At 38.3% G+C, this 25,031-nt stretch overlaps 1 protein-coding gene across 2 annotated transcripts; it reads right to left on the reverse strand.

Moving 5' to 3' along the window:
• Positions 1-1,833: 1,833 nt before the first annotated feature.
• Positions 1,834-23,175, reverse strand: tdh (L-threonine dehydrogenase). 2 transcript variants are annotated; one of them, XM_062044665.1, is made up of 9 exons: positions 23,031-23,171; positions 19,894-20,089; positions 19,631-19,673; positions 19,473-19,543; positions 8,406-8,555; positions 8,159-8,331; positions 7,994-8,084; positions 7,580-7,849; positions 1,834-2,668 (listed from the first exon to the last, which is right to left on the reverse strand). In XM_062044665.1, the coding sequence occupies exons 1-9, from the start codon at positions 23,136-23,138 to the stop codon at positions 2,529-2,531; spliced, it is 1,242 nt and encodes a 413-aa protein (XP_061900649.1). In that variant the 5' UTR covers positions 23,139-23,171; the 3' UTR covers positions 1,834-2,528. The 2 variants fall into 2 exon arrangements, with proteins under 2 accessions (XP_061900649.1, XP_061900650.1); XM_062044666.1 differs by having other exon boundaries at positions 1,836-2,668; positions 23,039-23,175.
• Between the last annotated feature and the right edge of the window lie 1,856 nt (positions 23,176-25,031).

Here is a 25,031-nt window from a genome sequence, read left to right on the forward strand (position 1 = left end):
AAGTTCCGGCTAGACATAGTCGGACTCACTTCGACGCACAGCAAGGGCTCTGGAACCAGTTCTCTCGAGAGGGGCTGGACTCTCTTCCACTCTGGCGTTGCCGGAAGTGAGAGGCGACGGGCTGGGGTGGCAATTCTTGTTGCCCCCCGGCTCAGAGTCTGCATGTTGGAGTTCAACCCGGTGGACGAGAGGGTAGCTTCCCTCTGCCTTTGGGTGGGGAAACGGGTCCTGACTGTGGTTTGCGCTTACGCGCTGAGCCGCAGCTCAGAGTACCCACCCTTTTTGGATTCACTCGGGGGAATACTTGAGCGTGCTCCCCTGGGTGATTCCCTCGTTCTACTGGGGGACTTCAACGCTCATGTTGGCGGCGACAGTGAAACCTGGAGAGGCGTGATTGGGAAGAATGGCCGCCCGGATCTGAACCCGAGCGGTGTTATTGGACTTTTGTGCCCGTCACAGATTGTCCATAACAAACACCATGTTCAAACATAAGGGTGTCCATATGTGCACTTGGCACCAGGACACCCTAAGCCGCAGTTCCATGATCGACTTTGTAGTTGTGTCATGGGATTTGCGGCCTCATGTTTTGGACACTTGGGTGAAGAGAGGGGCGGAGCTTTCTACCGATCACCACCTGGTGGTGAGTTGGCTGCGATGGTGGGGGAGGATGCCGGACAGACCTGGCAGGCCCAAACGCATTGTGAGGGTTTGCTGGGAACGTCTGGCAGAGTCTCCTGTCAGAGAGAGTTTCAATTCCCACCTCCGGAAGAACTTTGAACATGTCACGAGGGAGGTGCTGGACATTGAGTCCGAATGGACCATGTTTTTCGCGCCTCTATTGTCGAGCCGGCTGATTGGAGCTGTGGCCGCAAGGTAGTTGGTGCCTGTCGTGGCGGTAATCCTAGAACCCGTTGGTGGACACCGACGGTGAAGGATGCCGTCAAGCTGAAGAAGGAGTCCCATCGGGTTCTTTTGGCTAATAGGACTCCTGAGGCAGCGGACAGGTACCGACAGGCCAAGCGGTGTGCGGCTTCGGCGGTCGCGGAGGCAAAAACTCGGAAGACACTTCACCCTTGCCCCTGATGGGTGCTGGTTAGCGGCTTGCATGGCAGCTCCCTCCATCAATGGGTGAATGTGGAAATACTGTCAAAGCGCTTTGAGTACCTTGAAGGTAGAAAAACGCTATACAAGTATAACCCATTTATCATTTATAATCCCACCAACACGTCTTCCTATGAGGAAGCAGTTCCTGGGGAGTCTGTGGTGGGCTCTCCTATTTCTGGGGCTGAGGTTGCTGAGGTAGTTAAAAAGCTCCTCGGTGGCAAGGCCCCGGGGGTGGATGAGATCCGCCCAGAGTTCCTTAAGGCTCTGGATGCTGTGGGGCTGTCTTGGTTGACAAGACTCTGCAGCATCGCGTGGACATCTGGGGGTAGTTTATTAATTGTTATTTTATTTTCAAATTTATTAGCCTGTGGAAAAAGTTAATGTTGATATTTACCTCAGAAGGGTGCAAATAGAAAAGAGGCATTCAATTTTTATTTAAATTGTATTTGATATGCCATTGATATTTTTTAATTATTATTATTATTATTATTTGAAACTCGATTTTGCATGTCACTATAAAGTTATATAAGCCCTGCTTGTTCAATATTCAATGAGAAACTTGTTTGGGTCAGTTTTAAATTTTGGCCCACTCTGTATTTGAGTTTGACACCCCTTCTTTAAATAGTCTGAAATAGAAAACTTGGATATATCTAAACATAGCCCAGGCCTAGGAGAAACAATGTAAATATGGCCATGAATGGGTGCAACAAAAACAGAAGTGCCAAATATGTGGAAACAAAGTGGTTTATTGTCAACACAAATTGTCTAATCGAAAGAACAGGATATATTTACCATTCTAACCCAACACTTGAATAATATTATCCTTGTAATCCCAGTGTTGATGAACCAAAAATAACTACAAAAATAGGCGCTGAGAAAAAGCAATTGCTAGACACCAATAGAAAGAATAAATAACGTTACATGGAATAAACAGAAGAATCTTGTTACGAATGTCCTGTGTCAGAAATCCCCCCCACACAACACGTGTTTACTTGTCAGTAATTAGGATAGAAACCAAACTAAAGTGCATCAAAGGGTACACGCTTTATACGTGTAAATAGATGTACACACTTTTTTTACTAGCCCTTGAACACTTGAAGTGAGGCAATACTTGGTGATACAGCAAAAACTTACTTGTAAAACCTGGTTTGACTTGGGTTCTCCCATACCAAGTACTGCACGAAAGGTGCCAAACTGGTTTCAAAACCAGCTCTCCACCTAAAAAACGCATTGTTGTCTTTAGGACTGTAAACTGGGGTGCGTGGAGGGGGAGGATGTCTCGCCCCTCAACATTCAGCAGGCTGGGCGGCCGGGCGAGCCCTTTGCATTTACAGAGAGAAAAAACGACTATGTACACGCCATGTTTCTCCATCCTCTTTGGTCAGTCTTTACATTATGTACAAGGAGCCACCATTGTCGGCACCTTAGTTAGCGCGGGCCATGCGCGTTTCGGCGCTCAAGTAGTTGAGGATCGTCTGGACGAGCTCAGGCAGGTCGTAGTCGTGCTTCCAGGTCCAGTCCCTTCTGGCGTTGGAGTCATCGAAGTTCATCGGCCAAGAGTCGGCTAAAGAGGAGAAACACGTCATTAGTTTAAGTTCGTCTGTAGGTTAGTGATATTTCCCACTACCGGATATTTTCAGCTTCTTTGCATTTTCTATGTTAGCCCAGATAAAGACATACTGTATTTTTCGGACTATAAGTCGCAGTTTTTTTCATAGTTTGGCCGGGGATGCGACTTCTACTCAGGAGCGACTTATGTGTGAAATTATTAACACATTACCGTAATATATCAAATAATATTATTTAGCTCATTCAAGTAAGAGACTACACGTATAAGATTTCATGGGCTTTAGCGATTAGGAGTGACAGATTGTTTGGTAAACGTATAGCATGTTCTATATGTTATAGTTATTTGAATGACTCTTACCATAATATGTTACGTTAACATACCAGGCACGTTCTCAGTTGGTTATTTATGCGTCATATAACGTACACTTATTCAGCCTGTTGTTCACTATTCTTTATTTATTTTAAATTGCCTTTCAAATGTCTATTCTTGGTGTTGGGTTTTATAAAAAAAAAATTTCCCCAAAAAATGCGACTAATATGTTTTTTCCCTTCTTTAGTATGCATTTTTGGCCAGTGTGACTTATACTCCGAAAAATACGGTAGCTAAGTGACCATTTTCTGTAAATTTTACACAATTCCAGCATATACAGGATTGATCGAGATATTTAACAGAATTTGGCAATCTAGAAAGGTTTTTGGTGCGGTTACAAATTATGATTTTCACAGAAATGTTTTTTTTTATGTAAATCTACATAAAATTCTATTATAAACCCTGCTAAAAACAATTTCAACAATAAGGTATGGAGGTCCAAGGAAGGGTCGAGAAAGAACACATTGAAGGTCGGTTTTGGATAAAAGGTGTGTCTACTTTTTTTTTTTTTTTACAGCATCCGTACACTTTTTTTTTACCAATGACTTCTCCAAAACCTTTTACTGTATTTAAAATAATTTTATCTCAATGGGACCACCAAAAACTAATTATCGTAACACTAATGCTAATTAATATGCACATATTCTTGTTCTTTATAAAAATATTTAAAAGTGCATAGCAAGCCCAAAAGCACAGACTTAAGCACACTTGTTATCGCCAGTTACATGTATTATTTATTGCGTATTTGTGGTTTTTCGTTGCATTTGGCTTTTGTTGCTGTATGCAGATATGGCCCCACTGAAGTGGCAGCTGGTTGCAACAGCTCTGTGCTCATTTATTTTATGCCCTTTGTGTTCTTTAATGTTTCCTTTTTGTTTTTAAACTTATTTTTTGTGGAATTTTTAAAACTGCACTGCAGCCACATAATTTTCCCTTTGTGGGATAAATAAAGGTTTATCCCAGTTCACTGTAATCTGTGAAAAATGGCAGTGAAAAAGTGGCTTGCGTCCTCATGACTTGAATGATTACGGTAGTATGAATTCACACATGGGCATACTGAATCTCGGCTTTGAGGACTTCATCTTTTGCATAAAATGTCCAAAGTTGGCTTTGTTGCAGGCGTTCTTCATAGTGTTGTGGGTATTGTGATGCTAGCAACTGTGGCTAAAGTGTTCTGCTTTTTTTCTCTATGTAAGTGAACTTTTAAATTTGTATGTCTAATAATGTGCATTGTGCCATTAACCAAATAAAGATTAAAGACACAAACGAGTGTCGCCTGGACCATATTCAAAATGTCATATATTATTTAAACTGCACTTTGCTTGCATTTTTTCAGGATCGTCACTTCGGTAGCAGATGTAGCTAGTAGAGATGCGGATAAACCGCGGTTCGGGCGGTGACATGACGAAAAAAATAGATTTTAAATAGATTCGGGCGGGTGGCGGTTGAACCAATTCGGAAATATATATACATAGTTAAATGTTGTTACCCACATACGAAATACGAGCAGCACTCTTTGAAACAGTCTGAGTGCAGTCTGATGGGTTTGATTTCCCCCCTTCAGCTATTTGCCTGGGTCAATAAGTTGCAGGTAATTTATTATTATTATTTATTTAATTTATTTTTGTTTCAATAGGGATGACATACATATGTTATTGTATAATTTAAGTTTGTGCGCGTGATTGACAGCCTAAGGCTTATGAGGCACATTTTTTATTAATTTTTTTATTTCAACTTAAAAACGTATGCCTATGCCTACAACATAGGCTATGTGTTTATCTTTATTTTCCTGCCTATCGTTGACAATGGAGATTGTCTGATATTTTGTCATGGCTGCAGATCAATCAATAAAGGTTCATCTTTGTCGCAAAATTGTTTACTGTTTCACTGTGCAACCCCGCACTCGTCCCTATTTGAGCATTATAACGTTAACAAGTTAATTCATTGAAATAAATTCAGAACATTTTTTTTACCTAGCGAAAATATAGGCCTAGTCTTTCTGAAACATTTTTTTAACTTCTTAAAAGCATCGTTCTGCTTGCTGAAACTGCGCACACAAAGTGTGAGGAACGCACTCCTGATCTGAGGGCATTGGCAACAATAGTCAACACTTTCTTAATGGAAATGACAATAATATTTTAATAATGATAAATAATATTATCACGCATTAATTTCTCTTAGCCACTAATGCGTGGCCAAGAGATAATGCGTGGCACGCATTGAATGTCTCTGCTGCATTGGATCAGTCTCCTTTCTTTAACAGGCAAAAGCTTTCTAACCTCACTAATGCCTTGCATCGTCTATATTAGATATATAATGGGCAGGTGTGGTTTTGATAAAATGTTGGTTCAAGTGGATGACGACTTTTGTGATGCGGTTGCGGATGAAATAATTGCCTATCCGCGCATGTCTAGTAGCTAGCTCATGGCCCTGCCACGCCGCATGCTTACACAGACTAGACTGAAGGAGGTCTGCACTCTTTCCTGAGCACAATATAGCTTCTTCCACCGACTGCTCTGTTTTCATTGCATTTTTCAATTCACAGGATTACGTTAAAAATTAATGATTAAACAACTTACTATACAGTACTTTATAAAAAGGGGATGTGGCATGAGCAGAGAACAACAAGTTAAAAGTTTGGATTCGAATAAAAACGCATGTTTAAATTAGTCTGACTCTTGTCGAGTCGAGACAAAAAAATTGCGAAGTTGATACTGATTATTTACAGATTATTTTTTTTTTATGTAGTTTTTGCCAACTAACAAATAGCATTTATCGTTTTTAGGAAAACTTCAGGATTTTCTATTGGTTAAAGTGGAAGCATTACATAAAAACGATTTCCACGACATTTTGTGCATCATGAGCAACAACAACAAACTATACGAGTTTGTATTAAGATAAAGCTGCAGTTTAAGAATATGTATTACTACTATTTTTATGCTTTACAGATTTTTTTCAAAATCTTGAGTCTGATGTTTTGGTTTTACTCCAAATTAGGATTTTTTTCAGAAAGCAGTTTTAATGTTTTTATTCACCCACACCTAGACTCAATCCACACAAGGTTACTATTTGTTATCTTATTTTTTTTATATACTGTTAATTTTGTTTGTTAATTTACTGATTTAGGTGAGAACCTTGCATAAGCCTTTTTGGGTTTCTTTTCTCACCTGCACTTATTTCTTGTCTCTGTTTTTTTTTTTTTACAATGTTACCTTTTGTACTGTTTATATTGTGCAAATAAATAAATAAATAATTCAGCTTACAAGTAGTTGGTCCATAATACTTTACGGGAACTTTTTTTAACATTGTGAGAGGTACTTTTTATAATTTCCTTAATTTGTAGTATTTTGTACGACAATTTAACGAGCTGTGAAAATGTAAATTTTAGCGATTTAGGTCTTCACGAGTTTCATTTGCCTAGCCAATCGATATTTGTCAGCGGAAGAAGGAAAATACTACTCTATGTATTTTCACAAAACCTAAAACTTAAGAGTGGAGTACAAGCCATGCGATAGATAACACCGAATTTGTGCATGGATACAGTCATTTTCAAAAATCATATTACAATCGGATTAATTGGCTAGGTCAGACCTGAGCAAATTAAGGCCCGAGGGCTGCATGCGGCCCATTAAGCTTTTCAATCTGGTCCATCGAACATCCCCAAATATTTTTTTAGATCTTTAAGAAGGAAACTGTAGCTGCCATTATGATATGCAGTGAGGATTTCAGATTACTGTAGGTCTTGAACTATACAAAGTATTTAAATGGTTGGAATCTGTGCTTTTGCATGATATACTAGTTACTATTGTAATCTAATTAGTTACTATGGTAATCTAATTAGTTACTATGGTCTTCCAATTAGTTACTATGGTAATCTAAGTCACACAGCAGCTCAGACGAGGCACGAAGCGGCGTGGGCGTGATTTGTTTCCAGAGTGGCCAGCCTGAAATGCAGGTGTCAGGGACAGATGCGGAAAGAGATTTTTATAACAAAGTTCTAAAGCTTAGTGATATATCAGATTGTAGGTGGATTTTTTTTACTTCGCGTTCATATTTCGCTGTGTTTGTTGCATCTTTGTTGCGTTTCGCTTGATTGTAAAATATGTTGATCGAGAGGGGGTGTGACGTTCATATGTTGTCAATAATCAGTGTTTTATCATTCATGGTTAATATTGTAAATCCCACATTCTTTATTTTATGTACATTCTGGGTGTCTCATTCAGTAAAAAAAAATAAAAAATTCTGTTCCGTTTTTTAAGGCGGTCTGTCATAATGTTTTTAGCATTCAATAAGACATTATTGTGAGGTTTTGTATTAGTGTTCCTAAAAATAAATCTACTGGCCCCCAGACACATTTTTTTCTCTAAATTTGGCCACCGAGTCAAATTAATTGCCGAGGCCTGGGCTAGGTGATTGTAACCAGTTCAAAATAGTATTACTGCCATCTATAGGACTGGAGTGCACTACAAGTGACTTTCCAACCAGACAGTCATTCTATTAATGGACACAATGTTAAGATATGCAGTGGTAATTTACCAATGGCTTGGCGGACGGGGTCCACGTTGTACGTGACCTCCAGCTCGGGTACGTGCTTGCGGAGCTCCTGCACCAGCTCCTCGGGTGTGAAGCTCATGGCATTGATGTTGTACGTCCTCATGCTCAGGGTGTCGACTGGTGCCTCCATCACCTCCAGCGTAGCACGCAAGCAGTCGTCGATGTACATCATGGGCAGACGCGTGTCGGGCCTTAGGAAGCATTCAAACTTCCCAGTCTTGATGGCATCGTGGAAAATCTGAACAGCGTAGTCTGAGGAAAAACGGTTCGAAAGGGCAAATGTTTTAAAGAAATGGAGTGTGCAAGCCTAAAAATAAAAGTGGTTACATAAGCGTAAGACAGGAAGGGTCCCGGAATAGACATCTATTAAAACTGATATCTCTGTTAATCGCTGACCTGTTGTGCCGCCACCGGGCATGGAGTCAGCTGAGATGATTCCTGGGTAGCGAAGACAGCGGAAGTCGAGTCCGTAGCGGTGGTGGTAGTACTGTGTAAAAACAATTTGTTTTCATTTTAAGACAAAGACAGCAACGAGACAAATGCACCAAAATGGAGACCTACCTCCCCCATGAGCTCAGCATGGACTTTGGAGACGCCATAGATGGTGCGTGGCCTCTGGACGCAAAGGTCAGGCGCGGGGTCACGAGGAGAAGTGGGCCCAAAGGCGCCGATGGTGCTGGGGACGAAGAGCCGAAGGCCGTGCTCGGCGGCGATGTCCAGGATGTTGTGAAGCCCTAGCGACCAGAAGAGGTCTCGAGACGTCAGGGGAAACATTTCGCAGTATGTGATTAGGCGGGATTCCACTCACCGGTGATGTTGACGGATCTCGCTAGGGCCACATTGGCCTCGCCGACGGCACTGAGGAGCGCGCTGTAGTGCACCAGCCAGGTGATGCGGTTGTTCACCACGATTTCACGCAGGTTCTTGTAGTCCAGAATGTCAGAGTAGATAAACGGGCCTGATGGAAACAGGACAAAACACATTTTTATTGATTAATGCTGTTTTGTCAGCATTTTGTCTTAAAAACGTAAAGTAACTATCCATCGATCCATTTTCTACTGCTTGTCCCTCTCGGGGTCACGAGGGGGCTGGAGCCTATCCACGCTGTACTCGGGTGGAAGGCGGGGTACACCCTGGACAAGTCGCCACCTCATCACAGGGCCAACACAGATTGATAACCAATCACACACATTCCCACACTAGCGACAATTTAGTGTTGCCAATCAGCCTATCACCAGGTGCATGTCTTTGGAGGTGGGAGGAAGCCGCAAAACACAAAAACATAAATGTTAATAAAATAAGTAGAAAAGTAATATGTAATATTTGACCAAATAAAATATAAAATAAAATGACTGCTATTATGAAATATTGAATTTACGTTTTATATAAAAATAATACAGCATTTTCGAAAAATGTGAAAACATTTTTTGTATAATAATATTTTATAATAAGTATACAAAAACATTATAAATATTTTGATTGCAAATATTCTTTTTTGAAATTATTATCATTTTAAACATTAAATATTAGACGTGGAAATCTTTGGGCACCTCACGATTCAATCTGATTCTTGCAGTGCCAATTCGATTGGGAATCAATTCTCGATTTAACACGATTCTCGATGTGTATTGTTATAGCAATTATAATAAAAACCTTTTCAAAACAGGTTACAGGTTCAGGCATGCGAGCACCCTTTGAGAAAAAGAGGAATATTTCTATCAGCACAAAGTGCTGCCACGCAAACCCCGAAAGAACATTTTGAAAGTCAAGACTACATTACCTGCATTTGGGTGCATTTCTACACTATATTTTACTTTTAGATTTATTCCAATCTATACCAACCTCTTATGGCTGTCTTTTTGACATTTGCATGTCCCATGTAATTAATGTACCACAGAATGTTTTGTTTTAGTACAAACCCCGTTTCCATATGAGTTGGGAAATTGTGTTAGATGTAAATATAAACGGAATACAATGATTTGCAAATCATTTTCAACCCATATTCAGTTGAATATGCTACAAAGACAACATATTTGATGTTCAAACTGATAAAACAATTTTTTTTGCAAATAATCATTAACTTTAGAATTTGATGCCAGCAACACGTGACAAAGAAGTTGGGAAAGGTGGCAATAAATACTGATAAAGTTGAGGAATGCTCATCAAACACTTATTTGGAACATCCCACAGGTGAACAGGCAAATTGGGAACAGGTGGGTGCCATGATTGAGTATAAAAACAGCTTCCCAAAAAATGCTCAGTCTTTCACAAGAAAGGATGGGGCGAGGTACACCCCTTTGTCCACAACTGCGTGAGCAAATAGTCAAACAGTTTAAGAACAACGTTTCTCAAAGTGCAATTGCAAGAAATTTAAGGATTTCAACATCTACGGTGCATATCATCAAAAGGTTCAGAGAATCTGGAGAAATCACTCCACGTAAGCGGCATGGCCGGAAACCGACATTGAATGACCGTGACCTTCGATCCCTCAGACGGCACTGTATCAAAAACCGACATCAATCTCTAAAGGATATCACCACATGGGCTCAGGAACACTTCAGAAAACCACTGTCACTAAATACAGTTGGTCGCTACATCTGTAAGTGCAAGTTGCTCTACTATGCAAAGCGAAAGCCATTTATCAACAACATCCAGAAACGCTGCCGGCTTCTCTGGGCCCGAGATCATCTAAGATGGACTGATGCAAAGTGGAAAAGTGTTCTGTGGTCTGACGAGTTCACATTTCAAATTGTTTTTGGAAATATTCAACATTGTGTCATCCGGACCAAAGGGGAAGCGAACCATCCAGACTGTTATCGACGCAAAGTTCAAAAGCCAGCATCTGTGATAGTATGGGGGTGCATTAGTGCCCAAGACATGGGTAACTTACACATCTGTGAAGGCACCATCAATGCTGAAAAGTACATACAGGTTTTGGAACAACATATGCTGCCATCTAAGCGCTGTCTTTTTCATGGACGCCCCTGCTTATTTCAGCAAGACAATGCCAAGGCACATTCAGCACGTGTTACAACAGTGTGGCTTCGTAAAAAAAGAGTGCGGGTACTTTCCTGGCCCGCCTGCAGTCCAGACCTGTCTCCCATCGAAAATGTGTGGCGCATTATGAAGCGTAAAATACGACAGCGGAGACCCCGGACTGTTGAACGACTGAAGCTCTACATAAAACAAGAATGGGAAAGAATTCCACTTTCAAAGCTTCAACAATTACTTTTCTCAGTTCCCAATCGTTTATTGTGTGTTGTTAAAAGAAAAGGTGATGTAACACAGTGGTGAACATGCCCTTTCCCAACTACTTTGGCACGTGTTGCAGCCATGAAATTCTAAGTTAATTATTATTTGCAAAAAATAAATAAAAGTTTATGAGTTTGAACATCAAATATCTTGTCTTTGTAGTGCATTCAATTGAATATGGGTTGAAAAGGATTTGCAAATCATTGTATTCCAATTATATTGACATCTAACACAATTTCCCAACTCATGAAAACGGGGTTTGTAGATAATTTACTAACATTATTATTATTGAACATGTAATGTAAAATTTTATAACATGAATGCAAAGAACTCAGAAAACATTTCCCATTTGGCAACTCTATTCTGCAGTCCTGCCCCCTCAGGTAATTGACTTCCGGTGTTGTGACCTCTGTTTACAATCGGTCACTATAAAAATATACCTTCTCGCTGAATACTAATAAATACTCTAGAACAACAACTGGTTTGGAACTGACAGTGTTCGAACTGTAATCATGTAAATATGATTACCAGCAAAGTGACCTGCAAGTACCTGCGGTTGAGGAGAGCATTCAACAAAATTTGTTTGCATCGTATTTTTATTGTTATTTCATTTCAAAAATGCAGAAGTGATACTTTGACGCAAAAAATGTATGTTTTTTGCGGACATTTCACATGCCTGCAGATTACAAAACCTCCATTTGATTGCTAAAGTATGACATGTACACACAGCGACGAAGCAGGGAGGTGGCCAATAAACGTCTCTTTTTTAAATTATTAATACATTTACAATTGGTTATGTAAAAATCACGATTCGGATGCGAATCTATTTTTTTTGAGCACTCCAACTAAAGGGGAACTGCACTTTTTGGGGGTATTTATACTAATACTACTGGCGTTATTTTTTTCCAATAACGAGTAATCTAATGAATTGCTTTTGCCATCTTTGCAACGCTGTTGCCGTTACTGAGAATGTGAAGTGGCGCGTTACTACTGTTTGGTTTAATGAAGCACAAAGTGTCTAGTTTCGGCACACATTCTCTGCATGCAGAGAGCAAGGGTGGAGATGATAAGATTATTGGCAGTAGCAGATACATACGCTGAAAAAAGGACACAATAAACTAGTATCAGCTTCCCTCATCGCTGTCAGGCTTTGTGAGCCCGGGGGCACACAAACCCCCCCCAGCCCTCAGTAAACCAGGGTCAACGAAAATGTTGACATACACGAAGTCCAATCATATTCCATTTAATTTTGTCGATGGGTGGGACAACTTCGGAGTATATCTAAATCAAAAAATGTTTTATATGAGAGAGGGTGAGGATTGGGGGTTAGCAACAATGTAAAGCCAATCAGATACTTTTCCTTCCTTGTTTAGGAAATTTAAATTCTCCAGCAACGCCAAAACAAAAACGTGTGGATGTGAACAGTACAGTAAAGAGGGCACCTTTTATTTTTGACTCCATCAGCCAGCAAGGCATTGTGAAATTTACAGACTGTAATTTAGCTATGTGTATTTGCTGCTTCTACAGCACTCAAACAAATTATGATGAAGGCATACATCGTAACTCTGTTTCACGACACACATACATGCCTGCTTATCTAGAGGCGTAGCATAAAGAAACTTTTAAAGTTTCTCTGTGTAATTAAGTGGACAATACAGGGACGGCGTGGCGAAGTTGGTAGAGTGGCCGTGCCAGCAATCGGAGGGTTGCTGGTTACTGGGGTTCAATCCCCACCTTCTACCATCCTAGTCACGTCCGTTGTGTCCTTGGGCAAGACACTTCACCCTTGCTCCTGATGGGTGCTGGTTAGCGCCTTGCATGGCAGCTCCCGTCATCAGTGAGTGAATGTGTGTGTGAATGGGTGAATGTGGAAATACTGTCAAAGCGCTTTGAGTACCTTGAAGGTAGAAAAGCGCTATACAAGTATAACCCATTTATCATTTATTTATTTACATAAACTGAGACATGATGCAGCTGACTTGATGATCATCTTCGGTAAACTAGTCTGAGAAGAATGTTTTTGTATTATTCATAGGACTACAAGTTTTCAGTTTTGTAAATATTGACTATTTTGTGTAAAGTCCTACATAAAGTTACATTTCATTTTAAGAATTAGACCATCAAGTTAAGACAAATGTGATGATTGAGCAAATGTGGATAAATTATACTTTATATTATTTATTTTACTTGTATTTTTTTTTATTGCATTACACAAAGGCTAAGTGCTCTTTTGTGTCTTTTTTACCTAAATTCAATATTTAATTACCTTACTTTCTGGATTTTTTAAAAATACATTTTTATTGCTATGCATATCATATGGCACACTGCAATCTATTGAGTTCAGAAGAATGCCAAATGTTCTAAAATATTGTATATAGTGTTTTTATTCTTCAATCAGTTAATATAAATATCTTTGACGGTAAATTTTTTGTCGAACGTAACAGCGTAGGAAAAAATTATGAAAAATAACTTCAGTTACCTACTCAGTGGCTTAGTGGTTAGAGTGTCCACTCTGACATCGGTAGGTTGTGAGTTCAAACCCCGGCCGAGTCATACCAAAGACTATAAAAATTGGACCCATTACCTCCCTGCTTGGCACTCAGCATCAAGGGTTGGAATTGGGGGTTAAATCACCAAAAATGATTCCCGGGCGCGGCACCGCTGCTGCCCACTGCTCCCCTCACCTCCCAGGGGGTGAACAAGGGGATGGGTCAAATGCAGAGGACAAATTTCACCACACCTGGTGTGTGTGTGACAATCATTGGTACTTTAACTTTACTTTGCTGAGTAACTAGTTACTCTTACAATAAAATAACAGTGACTAACTCAATTACTTTTTGGGAGAAGTAATTTGTAACTATAACAAATTACTTTTTTTTAAAGGTAAGATGACCAACACTGTTTATGAAAGATAAGAACGTATATTTTTTTACCCTGCATTCTAATATGTAATAATTGGCTCGTTCTAGGTGGTTAACAATTGTGCTAATGGGAGTAAACCATTTGACCTCCAAATCATTTTAAAAATGCACCCAAAAAGTGCCATCACTTCTCCATTTACATCTCGTGACCTGAATATCAACCAAGTATTAGCAATATTGTTATCATAAGCGTTTACGCAGACAAACTATTTTTATCCACGCCGTGATCTAACTAGCTTGTGCAGCTGCAGTGTTGACACGATCATGAACTGTCGCTCATGATCGTCTATTAGCTGGTAAAAGTTAATTGTAGATAATAAATCATGCCTCTCACGTGGATAGATAAAGGTTGTGCACATAAACAGAGAAGTTGGTCAGCCGTGACATTCAACTTAGACCCAGAGATGGCGAGAAAAACACAAAAAGACGCCAGTTTATGGCACCGGCGTTCTAACCCTTCGCAAGGATTATGATTAATTCTTCATCTAAACAGCAAGATTTGAACATCCCCATCAGTCGGAATTCTAGTGACAGCAGACATACAGTAAATTATTGTTTTATTATGTTTGTTGTCATAATTGGTAGTGTTGTTGTTGTTAGCTGACTTTCATTTATGTTTCTTAACAAGTACAGAAAGCATACAAAATAAAAATGTTAACCCTTCGCAAGGGTTATGATTAATTCTTCATCTAAACGGCAAGATTTGAACATCCCACCAGTCGGCATTCTAGTGACAGCAGACATCAGAGGTGGGACCAAGTCATTGCTTTGCAAGTCACAAGTAAGTCTCAAGTCTTTGCCCTCAAGTCTCGAGTCAAGTCCCGAGTCAAGACAGGCAAGTCCCGAGTCAAGTCCAAAGTCAAGAATGGAAAGTCTCAAGTCAAGTCACAAGTCCTGCATTTTGAGTTTCGAGTCCTTTCAAGTCCTTTTAACCACAGACTAATATTTTTACACAGATTGTGTATGCTTTTAAACCGCTGTATTTATTTATTAAAACAAGTGCATTTGAAATAGCAGGGGGAAAAAAGTACTGACATAGCAATTCATAATAGCACTATTAACCAGTCATTTTAATAGTTTAAACAATTTTAAACATTTAACTCATTCCTTTACAGAATAAACACATTTGCAAAAACAAGTGCAACTGTACTTATTTGTACAAAAGTGTTAACATTGTATTTCCATGGCATATTGCATTGTAACTACCGGTAGTTTCACAGCAGTTTCTATTCTGTTCTTACCTTATCTCATTGATCTCATCTCATACTGTATGTGTATTTATGTGTGCGTACACATGAAAAACATAACAAATACATGAACATAACAATGAACAGAGTTGTACTTTTTAGATGTCAGGGCCCTATGCAATATGTACACATTCTTAATATACTATACATTTTAACTGACCTTTATTTGACTATGTTTGTCTTTTTGTAGGTGGCTAAAATATGCGGTGCTGCTGACCGCCGTCTAACGTTATGTTACTGTGTGTGATACATTGATTAACGTAACGTTATTGTAGGTACCTCATGCAACCCTGCTTAAAAAAATCACTTGACAAAAAGTATGAATAAAGTAGCAAACTGCAGTGGACGCAACATATTGCCGTGTTAGCAATGACGTTATAACCATAGACATCTTATAAGTAGACGCAGCATTGGTTGCTGTCACGCGAGCAATTTGCATCTTGAAGTGGTGATGAGGAGCCGGCGAGCAGCCTAAACTGACAGTTGACAGGTAGAAAACAAAGATGGTGTTCAGCGTTTTCCTGCTCAAATGAGCGGACTGTTGAAAATAGGAATCGGGGGATTACTTTTCACAAGTAAGATTTAACATTAATGTACTATTGGTTGTATTTTATGAAAATAATATTACCACAGAGTTGAGAAGGAGCAAAGATCTTCAATATTTGTATTTGAAAATCACAAAGAAATCTTCTGGGGGAGGATGACGCCCCTACAGGGGTTTGGTTTACAAACTTTCTGCCCCACCTAAAACTAAATTCACCAGCCGCCACTGATTATGATGCATTCTCATTTTAGGCAAAATATAAGACAATACTTTCTTAACAGTATAATTGTAACCAGGAATAAGTCTTCAAGTAACAATATTCAAATACTAACATTGTTGGGTAAGACAGCATTTGATTTGATTCTGAATCCAGTGAAACAGATTGGTGGTTTTAGCTAATATAAAGACTTTCAGGTGTTTATATATGTTTAAGTATTTGGCAGACGCTTTTATCCAAAGCGACATAAATAAAAAATACATATAAAACAAACACTGTAAACATGATCATTTAAGGGAAGAATGTAATACAAAATATCAATACAAAGTGTCAAGACAGAATAAACTCTCTGCTGCTGCAGCAACAGAGATACAGTCTATAGATATATAGATATCTAATGTATTCATACATTGTTTATGTAGGATATACGCATGTATATATAACGTAATCATATTGTTTCTTCAACTTAAAAATAGCTGACCGTTTTTTTCCCCCTTCTCTGGGCTTATATTCCCAGTTTTGATCTCGGACGTCTGGTCACTTATAGCATATAAGAATATTCTATTACTGTTAAGCAAACTATGAATAATAAAACATGTGTCCGTTATCATAGCTACACGTATGACAAAAAAGCGCCTGAAAATGAGTGGTATTCAGTGAGGTAAAATGAATTAAATGCGTTGACAGTTCATTGCTCCTGCCAAATGAATTGCACTGAGTGGAGCGGATCACCACTCCAAGATGGCGGCGCCGCGTCTCGTCTGCGCCAGTAGGCAGTAGCGCTCAATGCTGCGTACCCTTATAAGATGTATATGGTTATAACGTTAGCAGTGAGTTTACAGCCTCACTGATTTAACTACACAGCAAATAAAAGTCATGTTACTTAGCCAATAAACGTTAGCTTACATTCAAAACTTACCCTTCTTTGTGCAACTTCAAATGTCGAACGAAGTTGGAAGTTGTTGCGTCTCCGTCTGTAATATTCGAACTGCGTGATTTGCATACGGCAATTCGTTTTTTGTTGACCAAGTCGTAGTTTTTATACCCGAACGAAACCAACTTTGGTATAAATCTTTCTCACTGGCGCGTTGTTTGACAACTCATGTTCGGTGGTTGTCCTGCAATTTGATTGGCTGAATGCTGTGTGATGAAAACAATGTAGATCTAATCTGATTGGCTGTTGTACTGAGAGCACACACGCTGACACGCAGCACACACGCTGATAGACAGACACGTACAAAATGAAAGCTACGGAGCGCTCCCAAATAACTTTTTAAACTTTAGGTTTTGGGGAAAGTAGCAAGTCATGTCAAGTCAAAAGGCTCAAGTCCAAGTGAAGTCACAAGTCATTGATGTTAAAGTCTAAGTCGAGTTGCAAGTCTCTTTACATTTTGTCAAGTCGAGTCTAAAGTCATCAAATTCATGACTCGAGTCTGACTCGAGTCCAAGTCATGTGACTCGAGTCCACACCTCTGGCAGACATTATACAGTAAATGATTGTTTTATTATGTTTGTTGTCATGATTGGTAGTGTTGTTGTTAGCTGACTTCCATTTATGTTTCTTAACAACTATAGAACGCATAAAAAAATAAAACCGTTAACCCTTTGCAAGGATTATGATTAATTCTTCATCTAAACAGCAAGATTTGAACATCCAATCATTCGGCATTCTAGTGACAGCAGACATTATACAGTAAATGATTGTTTTATTATGTTTGTTGTCATGATTGGTAGTGTTGTTGTTGGCTGACTTTCATTTATGTTTCTTAACAAGTATAGAACGCATAAAAAAGAACACCGCATACGTGGTTACCTCACGTAAGAATTGTGAACGACTGGCAAATGTCCAAAAAAGTGCGGTTCCCCTTTAAGTATATTATCACTGGTTGCACATTTGGACAGAACACAAAAAAGTGCACCTGGATTTTTTGCGTTCCATTTTGTTGTTCTTATTGGTCATGATATATCAGTGACACATTAGCCTAGTAATCCAGCGTTTCTCAAAGTGTGGGGCGCGCCCCACTGGTGGGGAATAGAGACATGACAGGTGGGGCGCGAGGAACGGGAGGAAATTTAACTTTAATTTTTTTTTTAAATTATATTCTTAGATTTTCTTTTTTACTATGCTTTCATTTTCTATACACACTGTAAATCCCTTTGTGATTCTGTCTGTGAAATCCGCTATATAAATAAATGTAAATTACTTATTTTTCCTGTAGGCTTTACATTTCTAGGTAGGAGCGAAAGTTTGACAGACATAGCAACAGTAACTAATGGGGGCAGGGCTAAGCGGAAGCTTTGTGAATGGCGAGTCACTGTGCGAGGATTTGCTGTTTTGCAAATACATAAAAAATAGAGCCACTGCTGATGAGCTGTTCGAGATAATGGACAGTTTCCTCAAAGAACACAACCTTAAATGGGAAAACTGTGTGGGCTTTTGCTCTGATGGCGCACAGACCATGGCAAAGTCAAGAAACGGGCTGCAGGCTCTAATAAAGAGGGTTGCGCCAAATGCGCATTGGACACACTGTGTCATTCACCGGGAAGCACTCGCGTCAAGGCAGCTCAGCCCCAAACTCAATGAGGTTTTAACAGTGGCAGTGTCAAGCCTGCAACCCCGATTTGAAAAGCTGTGCAGTGCAAAACAGGCTCATTGCAGCCACTAATGCTAGAGTACTGTAAAACTCATGTTCACTTGCCCTGTCTTGCCAAATGCATATAGCTCCTCCTTTTTTTTTGCAAAGATTGCAAAGTGGCGCTTTTATTTCTTTATTATTGAACTTGATGCAAGTTATAACACTTTTTTTGATTTATTATTGAACTTGATGCAAGTTATAACACTTGTTTTATTTATGATTGAACTTGATGCAAGTTATTTGATTTATTATTGAACTTGATGCAAGTTATAACACTTTTATTTGATTTATTATTGAACTTGATGCAAGTTATAACACTTTTATTTGATTTATTATTGAACTTGATGCAAGTTATAACACTTTTTTTGATTTATTATTGAACTTGATGCAAGTTATAACACTTTTTTTGATTTATTATTGAACTTGATGCAAGTTATAACACTTTTATTTGATTTATTATTGAACTTGATGCAAGTTATAACACTTTTTTTGATTTATTATTGAACTTGATGCAAGTTATAACACTTTTATTTTATTTATTATTGAACTTGATGCAAGTTATAACACTATTTGATTTATTATTGAACTTGATGCAAGTTATAACACTTTTTTTGATTTATTATTGAACTTAATGCAAGTTATAACACTTTTTTTGATTTATTATTGAACTTGATGCAAGTTATAACACTTTTGTTTTATTTATTATTGAACTTGATGCAGTTATTTTATTTGATATTGAACTTGATGCAAGTTATACCACAGCTGCACAGTTATTTTATTTATTATTGAACTTGATGTTATTTTATGTTATTGAGTTTGAATGTATACAACTTGATGTTCAATAAATTTGAAAATGTTAAGCTTGGCATTAGCGTTCTGTTGGGGCGATGGGGGCAGGTGGTGCTTGAAAACTCCCCCTTGTCCAAAGTGGGGGATGACAAAAAAAGTTTGAGAATCACTGTACTAATCTATTAACAAACCTGATGCTGTATGTTATTGTTATGGTGACGCATCAATAGTGTTTAAGCAGGTGGGGAGTGAGATGAGCCTATACGCACCGCTGTGGAAAACGTTGCTCGACGGCTTCCTGATATCAGACAGAATGACACTGTTCTTTCCAAATCGCTTCCTGTGAATCAACAAGTGATTGTTGTGACACACAATTTTTAACCGGCAGTTAACTTTGCCTAATAAGGACAAGAATGTGAGTTCTTACCGTAACAGTTTGGCCAGCCCCACGCCAAGCTGTCCAAGGCCACCTGCAATTGACAGAACACAATGATAATGCTGCACGTTTCCATGGAGCTTCAAGTAACCAAGGAGGACGCTTTGGGAAGGGAAAGGTCAAAGTATTTCCCCCCTACTGGCATCTTACTTAGGCTGTGTTGCCAACCATGTTAGCAGTCCCAGCACATTTTGTAAAAAGAGTTCCATTTATATTCCTTTTAAAGTGACAGAAAGAAAATCGGCACGACTCACCTGTGATGAGCACCTTCGGATGGTCTGTCTCAGAGAAGGACACAGAGTGGAAGCTGGCGTCGGACGTCACCTGGCGAGGCGAGAAGCTGATGTTGCGCACTGCCACCACCAAGGGCTGGCAGCTGCACGTCGAGCTACTGAGCACGGCCTGCTTGGCTACCTTGCTGAGGGTTCTGATGACTGGCATGATTGGTACCTAGGAAAAAGCCACAATTACTTGTTAGATGAGTAGTTTAACCTGTGGAGGGGGGCACTTTTTTTTTTTTTAAAGCTATTCCATGTAATTTTGCAATTGAAAACGGTTGTATCATCCTGGGACATTTGTTTTGGTCTGTTTTGTCAGAGTTACACATTTTCAGAAAAAGCCTTGTTATGTTAAAGATAGAATACAATAGTTTTTATTGTCATTATTACAGTGAAAAGGGTTCAAAGAACAACGAAATTGGAGCAGATCCCCTAAGTATAGTATAGTAATATAAATAGTAAAAAAGAAGATATAAAATATATCTCCCTCTCTCTCTTATATATATACATATATATAGTGTCAGACGTGTAAGGTGACAGGTTATTGCACATTATTCTGTTTCACAGTCCAGTATTATTGCACTTATCGAGAGGCCATTTAGGATATATTGCACAGTCCAACATTATTGCACATTATAGTCAGATAAATGCCCACTTCAGAGGACACTGGCTATTTAGGAAAACATGTACATTTGAAGCCTGCTACTTTGTGATCCATCCCATCCATTTTCTACCGCTTCTCCCTTTCCGGGTCAGGGGTGGGGGGGGGGGGGGCTTATTAGTAACTATCAACATTCAAGTATTTTCTGTTTACATTGTGCTTTATTCCCCTCATTTTTTTAAAGAATAAGGGGATTCATTTGTTCTTTGTTTAAAACTTTAATCCCTGCCCTGTGCTGCCAGCAAAAAAAGCCACACCTTGAACACGCCTGAAGGCTTGAAATAAATATTGACATACCTGGCTGGTTTGAGCCAGTGTTTCGTCGGCATAAGTAAAAACCCTCTCTTAAATTCACTATTTCTGCATATTTCCTGGCCTCAAGAGTGCAATCCTTGCCCATGTAAATATGACACAGGCACAGAACGACAAAGAAGCAGTGTAGACACGTACGCACTCTTAAACGTAAACATAAACATTACACTTAAGTTTCCTCGTATTTAGAATAGAATAGAAAGTACTTGATTGATCCCTGGGGGAAATTTACCGAGTGTTAAAGTTAATGTACCAATGATTGTCACACACACACTAGGTGTGGTGAAATTAGCCTCTGCATTTGACCCATCCCTTTGTTCCACCCCGCTCTGTAATCATTTTGGTGATTTAACCCCCAATTCCAACCCTTGATGCTGAGTGCCAAGCAGGGAGGTAATGGGTCCCATTTTTTTTTTTTATAGTCTTTGGTATGACTCGGCCGGGCTTTGAACTCACAACTTACCTCTGAGGCCACTGAGCATCATCCGTTTTGGTCTGTTTTGTCAGAGTTACACATTTTCAGAAAACGCCTTGCTATGTTAAAGACAAATGGCCCCTTCAGAGGACGCTGGCTATTTAGGAGTGCATGTAAATTTGAAACCTGCTACCTTGTGTTATAAATTACTTCTTAGTAACTATCAATATTCAAGTATTTTCTCTTTGCATTGTGCTTTATTCCCCTCATTTTTTAATAGAATAGGGGGATTCATTTTTTCTTTGTTTAAAACTTAATCTATCCAATCCACTTTATTTATATAGCACATTTAAACAACAAAAATGTTTCCAAAGTGCTGCCCAACAATATTAAAAACAATATTCAAATATCCTTAGCTCCACCAATGACTGAATAAAAACAAAAAATAAATACATATAAAACCAATCACTGTACTGCCAGCAAAAATAGCCCCACTGGCCACACTATGACCACGGTTGAAGGCTTAAAATGGTAAATGGGTTATACTTGTATAGCGCTTTTCTACCTTCAAGGTACCTCAAAGCGCTTTGACACTATTTCCACATTCACCCACTGATGGCGGGAGCTCCCATGCAAGACGTGAAGTGTCTTGCTCAAGGACACAACGGACGTCACTAGGTTGGTAGAAGCTGGGGAATCGAACCAGGAACCCTCGGGTTGCTGGCACGGCCACTCTTCCAACCGCACCACATAAACTTCATTGACATACCTGGATGGTTTGAGCCTGTGTTTTGTTGGCATGAGTAAAACCCCTCTCTTAAATTCCCTATTTCTGCTCACTTCATGGCCTCAAGAGTGCAATCCTCGCCCATGTAAATATGACACCGGCACAGAACGACAAAGAAGCAGTGTGTACACGTACGCACTCTTAAACGTAAACATTACACTTAAGATATGTATTTATTTCAAACACAACATAAGCACCTTATTAAACCGTTCCTTTGTATTTACCGAGTGTTAGCAGCCACCTTACCCACAAGAAGGACGAGTGTATTAATACCCTGCCTTGACGAGCAGCCAATCCGCGAGGGAGGGCGTATTTAATTTATTCCGCAGAGAGAAAATGTTGCTTTTTTTTTTTTTTAGGAGGGGCGTGTCAAATCAAACGTTTGTTTTTAAGTATGTCACATTGACAAATGAAAGGGGTGACGTTTGCACACACGACCGTTAGGAGGCGGCATCTCGGGAAGCACACGCTACCATCACCCCTTTGGTTATCCGAGCCTCTCCTCTCGGGCCATGTGGTCCAATTTGTTGTGCCAACAGTAAGGGTTGTGTAACGCCGACCGTACTCAAGTGGCTCCACATCGCTAATATAGACCTCACATCACGCGTGGATGTTATGCACACGAAGGGAGTGGGGGTTGGTCGCTGATAAATGTAGAGCTAAGACACCCGGAAGTGTGAAGAAGTGGAGTACGCGCTGCTATATGCAAATTGCAAAGTCACTAGTCCTAATTGTCTAAACACACTCCGCCATGAACGATAACTCTAGTTTGACTAGTCAAATATCAAGAGACAGGAAATGAATAGGCAAAATAATTTAAAACTTTTAAAAACAAAGCGGGAAAGCCTGCGCGTGGCGAACTAGCATGCACACTTCCTGTAGAAGAAGTTAAACAGCGATTAGTTCACGTTGGAGGAAAAATTAGGGGGTTTGGTGACCTTCTTACCGGCGAGTCCACTCAACGAGGCGCAGTCCTGTTTGGTTTTCTGTGACGTGATGCTTTGGTGTGATGCTTGTTGCGGCGTTATCTCCAGCCAGTGTTGCATCAGCTGCTTCGCGCTGCTATATATCAGCTACCATCTGCAGACTGTAGGAGCCGGTCTGGCTTTTGATTGGTCGATGTGCGGAGGTGCGGCGCTGCCTCGTCAGGCCACGCCCGCTTGACGTCATGTATGTCCGTTCCACTGGCGTTCCGTATCGCAGAAGAGGCCAAGAGTGAGGTTTCACTTGTTTACCATTTACAATCTACACCACATGGCCACGGGGATTTTAAAGTAGGTCAACACTGGACACAAGGAAACCAAGTAAGGAATGAATTAAGAAAACAATTAAATATAACAAAATAAAAAAAAAAAAAAATAAAAAAAAATATATATATATATATATATATATATATATATATATATATATGTATATATATATCAATCAATCAATCAATCAATGTTTATTTATATAGCCCTAAATCACAAGTGTCTCAAAGGGCTGTACAAGCCACAACGACATATATATATATATATATATATATATATATATATATATATATATATATATATATATATATATATATATATATATATATATATATATATATATATATATATATATATATATATACTTATATATATATATATATACTTATATATATATATATATATACTTATACATATATATATATATATATAAGTATATATATATATGTATAAGTATATATATATAAGTATATATATACATATATATATATAAGTATATATATATGTATATATATATAAGTATATATACAGTATATATATATATATAAGTATATATATATAAGTATATATATATATATGTATAAGTATATATATAAGTATATATATATATGTATAAGTATATATATAAATATATAAGTATATATATATATGTATATATAAGTATATATACAGTGTATATAAGTATATATATATAAGTATATATATATACATGCATACATATATATATATATATACATATATATATATACATATATATATATATATACATATATATATATACATATATATATATATATATATATATATATATATATATATATATATATATATATATATATATATATATATATATATATATATATATATATATATATATATATATATATATATATATATATATATATATATGTCTTAATTAGATTATCCAAAAAAAAATTGTGCTTGATACCGTGGTAGAGCGTAATATGTATGTGTGGGAAAAATCACAAGACTATTTAATCTCTACAGGCCTGTTTCATGAGGGGTTTCCCTCAATCATCAGGAGATTTTAATAGATTAAAATGTCCTGATGATTGAGGGAAACCCCTTAATGAAACAGGCCTGATTTTTCCCACACATACATATACATATATATATATATATATATATATATATATATATATATATATATATATATATATATATATATATATATATATATATATATATATATATATATATATATATATATATATATATAAGGATTACGAATGTAAAAAATGATTTCTAAATTAATAGTTTTAGCCTTTTAAAAAAAGTTTGTGTAAGCGAAAGGTTAAACATTTGTCAAAACACCATTACATTTTACTGTGTTGCCTTTGTTATTACTTTTCTGACAAATACACCACCTGATCGGACCCACTGAAACTTTATGGAGTTTAGGCAAACCACGTGTGTAAATTTTGAGCGAGATCGGTTGAAAAACATGGCCACCTTTAAGCAAAATGACTTCGCAACCAATTAATTATCCTTAAATTGTTGATCATTTATCTAATGATTATACAGCTTTATATCTGCATCATATGTATTTTGTTTATTTGATTTTTGCAACAGTGTCGTGTAGCAATATTTTTGGGAGGCAACGCCATCTCGAACAACAGAAGGACGTTGTTTCAAATAGTGTAATTGATCTGATTTAAAGAACAATAA

The sequence above is a fragment of the Entelurus aequoreus genome, linkage group LG04 (genome assembly GCF_033978785.1).
Source record: "Entelurus aequoreus isolate RoL-2023_Sb linkage group LG04, RoL_Eaeq_v1.1, whole genome shotgun sequence".
NCBI lineage: Eukaryota > Metazoa > Chordata > Actinopteri > Syngnathiformes > Syngnathidae > Entelurus > Entelurus aequoreus.

Bases quoted from the DNA above. Each gene is read 5' to 3' on its own strand.
- tdh (XM_062044665.1), bottom strand. From the start codon at position 23,138: ATGCAACACTGGCTGGAGATAACGCCGCAACAAGCATCACACCAAAGC. The intron at 19,674-19,893 runs GTGAGTCGTGCC...TGTCAATTGCAG, and splicing joins TCCGAAGGTGCTCATCACAG to GTGGCCTTGGACAGCTTGGC. The intron at 19,544-19,630 runs GTAAGAACTCAC...GTTGATTCACAG, and splicing joins GGGCTGGCCAAACTGTTACG to GAAGCGATTTGGAAAGAACA.